We start from the raw sequence: 3,444 nt of genomic DNA, 5'->3' as shown, positions 1-3,444 counted from the left end.
ACCTCAGACCCTCTGAACAGCCAGATAAAATAAAATAATAAAATTCCAAAGGCACCCAGGATGATTTCATCACAATATTTTACAATTTTTGCACCCTTTTGCTATTTAAGAGAAATAGCAAAGACTATTTCTCTTAAAGAGAAATTTCAGACTTCCATTAATAGACTCCTATAACACACTGCAACCACCCAGCTTGGACTTGATTTTTTCCAATTTCTCACAACATAAAAATTTGTTTTTCTGCCTAAATATTGCCAGGGATGGTCTGGAATTTGGCACTCACTTGTTCATGAGGTCGAAGCCCTGGTCAGAGAGCAGAGCCCCGAATCTTTTGCGCAGGTTGTTGTAGGGATACTCTGTGAAGGTCATTTTCTTCACTGCTGGCAGCTCGTTGTAACCAGGCCAGATTTTTTCACTTGGAGTCCCCAGATCCTGCAAATGAAAATATTTGCTGAATAAATTCAGGGAGTAACTCTTGATTTGTGCATTAGGGGTTGGGAAATATCCAGAGAAAACAGACAAAATAAAATCATGGTCTCAGCATATTTGCAGTGTCATAAAGCAGATTAAAAAGCTTTTTATTAAAGCTGAATCTCTGCCAAAGAGCAACAAACATTTCTACTTTTTCCTACTATCTCTAAACTCAGTCAGAATCCAAAAAGATTTTAAAAATTACCTTAAAAACTTTGTTAATCTGGTCGATTTCTGACTTTCCTGGGAACAACGGCTTCTGTGTCAGCAGCTCCCCGAAAATACAGCCCACTGACCACATGTCTATGGCTGTGGAATATTCCTGGGAAGCAAGGAAATAAAATTAAAACCTCAGAAAAATCAGGAAGAGATTTTCACTGGGTTGTTTGAAGGGTTGTTGTGGATTTTGGGGGGTTTATTTGGGGTTTTTTTTAAAGATTCTACTCTCTGAGCAGAAAGCAATCAGTTCCATACCCCAGGTCTCAAGGGTATTTATTGAAAAGTTGTAATTGTGACAGAAAATGGGTTTTTCTGTTAAAAACCCAACTGATTTTTGTARAACAKCAGAACTCCAGAACTCATTTACTCAAGAGGAGCTCACCTTTGCTCCAAGCAGCAGCTCTGGGGCTCTGTACCACARTGTCACCACCACAGGGGTGTAGGGTTTCAAGGGGGATCCGTATTCCCTGGCCAATCCAAAATCTCCAACCTGAAAGGAAAATCAACATTTCCAGCACTGCACATTCTCAGCTCTGGAACAGCTTTAACTCTACAATCCTGCAGCACAAACTTTGTCTGATTTCCTCACTTTTTTCCCAAATTCTTACCTTTAGAATGCCTGAGTGACTGAGCAGCAGGTTGGAGGTTTTCAAGTCTCGGTGTAGGATCCAGTTGTCGTGGAGGTGTTTGACCCCTCGCAGTAACTGAATCATCAAGGTCTTTACTTCACCTGGAAGGAGAAAAAGAATTTAAAAAATTGTTAAAAAATGAAAAAAAATAAGATAATAAATCTACCTTCAGTTTTTGGTTTGTGCATTTAAAAGAGTAAATCTACTTTTAGTTTTTGCTTTATGCATTTAAGACAATTTAAATCCACCTTCAGTTTTTGGTTTGGGCATTTCAGAGACTAAATCTTTTAGTTTTTGCTTTGTGCATCTAAGAAAAGAAATCTACCTTCAGTCTTTACTTTGTGCATTTCAGAGAATAAATCTACTTTTAGTTTTTGCTTTGGCCATTTAAAAGATTATATCTACCTTCAGTTTCTGCTTTGTGCATTTAAAAATCCACCTTCAGTTTTTGTTTTGTGCCATTTCAAAGAATAAATCCCCCTTCAGTTWTTGCTTTGTGCATTTCAGAGAATAAATCCACCTTCAGTTTTTGGATTTTTTGGAGAACAGGGAAGGAGAGGCAGTTAAAAGCACAGTTTAACCTGCACCATAAAAACGTGTCACAGAACAGGAGCAGTTACACCCACAGAGCTGCCAACAGAGCAAAATTCGTTTGTGTAGCTGGAATGCACCCAAATTATGCTCAGAAATGATTGCCTCTCCTAGGAAAGAGCCAAAATTAAAACCCAGAGCTCTTTTCCAGTTCAGCACAGGGGAAACTCCCCCAGTTTCACCTCTGAACAGCTCCAAACACAAGAAATGGATTCATCACCACCAGAACAAACAGAAAAAAACAGGAAATCTCAATTCCAAGGAATATTCCCTGGCACTGCACAAAGCCAGGTGATGTTGCCAGCAGGGCACTGCCATTTTGAATGGCCAATTTTGAATTTTGGGGAATTTCAGGAGGATGTGGTGAACAATACCTGGTAGAAAAGGCTGTTTCATTGTTTCCATCAGGCTCTTGAGGTCGTGTTCCACGTAGTTCATCACAATATAGATTTTATCCATGTTGCTGCCCACGACAATTTCCTGGAACACAGAAAATGATAATCAAAACCCGCACATGGTGTTTAAAAATCATCCAAAATCCATTTCAGAAATGTATTTGCATTGGTAAAATCCTCAGAAAATGTGTTTTTTCTGTTAAAAACCCAGCTGATTTTTGCAAAACATCAAATTATTCAGACAGCAATGTCTATAAAACATTATGAGCAGCAACTGTGCACAGAAAGGCATTTAAAAGCCAAGAGAAATATTTAAACAACAAAAATACTTTGGACTGAAAAAAAAAAAAATGCAGCCTTACTCTGACAGTGACAATATTTAGGTGCTGTGCTTTCAGAATTGTATTTATTTCTCTCAGAGAAGTAATGGGAAAACCTTCTTTCTCCTTCTCCATTTTCAGTCGTTTCAGAGCCACAATTTCATCTGCAAAAAAAACACATTTCCCATCAGATATTTAATAAATTCACATTGATAGCTCCCCCAGTGCTCTCTCACTGATTAAATGATGAATTCACTAATTAAATAATGAATTAATTGCGCTGTTTTGCCTTGAAAACGAGCAGATTGCTGGTAAAGAAGTATTTTAAATAGATTTTGTTTGCAGAAAACCATAATTTGCAGCCCTAAATATGCTGAAGGAATTGATACTCACCAGTTTTTTTGTCCTTTGCCCTGTACACCACACCGTAAGTTCCTTCTTCAATCCTGTTCAAACACTGGAATTCCTCCACGCTGCGACAGCCCTGACAAAACAGAGGGAAAACATTTATTCCTCCAGCAATTTTTTCAATTTTAAAACCTTTTTAACCTTTTAAAAAGGTTTTAAAGGGTTTTTAAGAGGACAAAAACTTTAGCAATTTCCTAATTAAAATTTGACAGAAAAATTCAATTGTACACCCTATGAGAAAGGTATTTTTGGGGTTTCTTTTTCACTTTCTAAAGAAATCCTGGACAGAGCTGAAGCTAAATTAACTGATTTACTAAATTACTAAAGCAATTAACTAAATCACTTCATAAAATCATCAACCACTCACTTTTGCACAGAATAATCTGAAATTTCTGCCACAAAGGCAGCACC

At 37.5% G+C, this 3,444-nt stretch overlaps 1 protein-coding gene across 1 annotated transcript; it reads right to left on the bottom strand.

Moving 5' to 3' along the window:
- Nucleotides 1–249: 249 nt before the first annotated feature.
- LOC130588406 (cyclin-dependent kinase 11B) lies at nt 250–3,106 on the bottom strand. The gene is made up of 7 exons (XM_057389330.1): nt 3,019–3,106; nt 2,668–2,789; nt 2,285–2,390; nt 1,299–1,420; nt 1,073–1,180; nt 677–793; nt 250–432 (listed from the first exon to the last, which is right to left on the bottom strand). The coding sequence occupies exons 2-7, from the start codon at nt 2,758–2,760 to the stop codon at nt 280–282; spliced, it is 699 nt and encodes a 232-aa protein (XP_057245313.1). The 5' UTR covers nt 2,761–2,789; nt 3,019–3,106; the 3' UTR covers nt 250–279.
- Between the last annotated feature and the right edge of the window lie 338 nt (nt 3,107–3,444).

The sequence above is a fragment of the Malurus melanocephalus genome, unplaced genomic scaffold (genome assembly GCF_030028575.1).
Source record: "Malurus melanocephalus ecotype Western Australia unplaced genomic scaffold, MMel_1.1 scaffold_4848, whole genome shotgun sequence".
Lineage (NCBI taxonomy): Eukaryota > Metazoa > Chordata > Aves > Passeriformes > Maluridae > Malurus > Malurus melanocephalus.
Note: the sequence above shows the minus strand (reverse complement) of the source record. Positions and strands in the feature narration are given on the sequence as shown.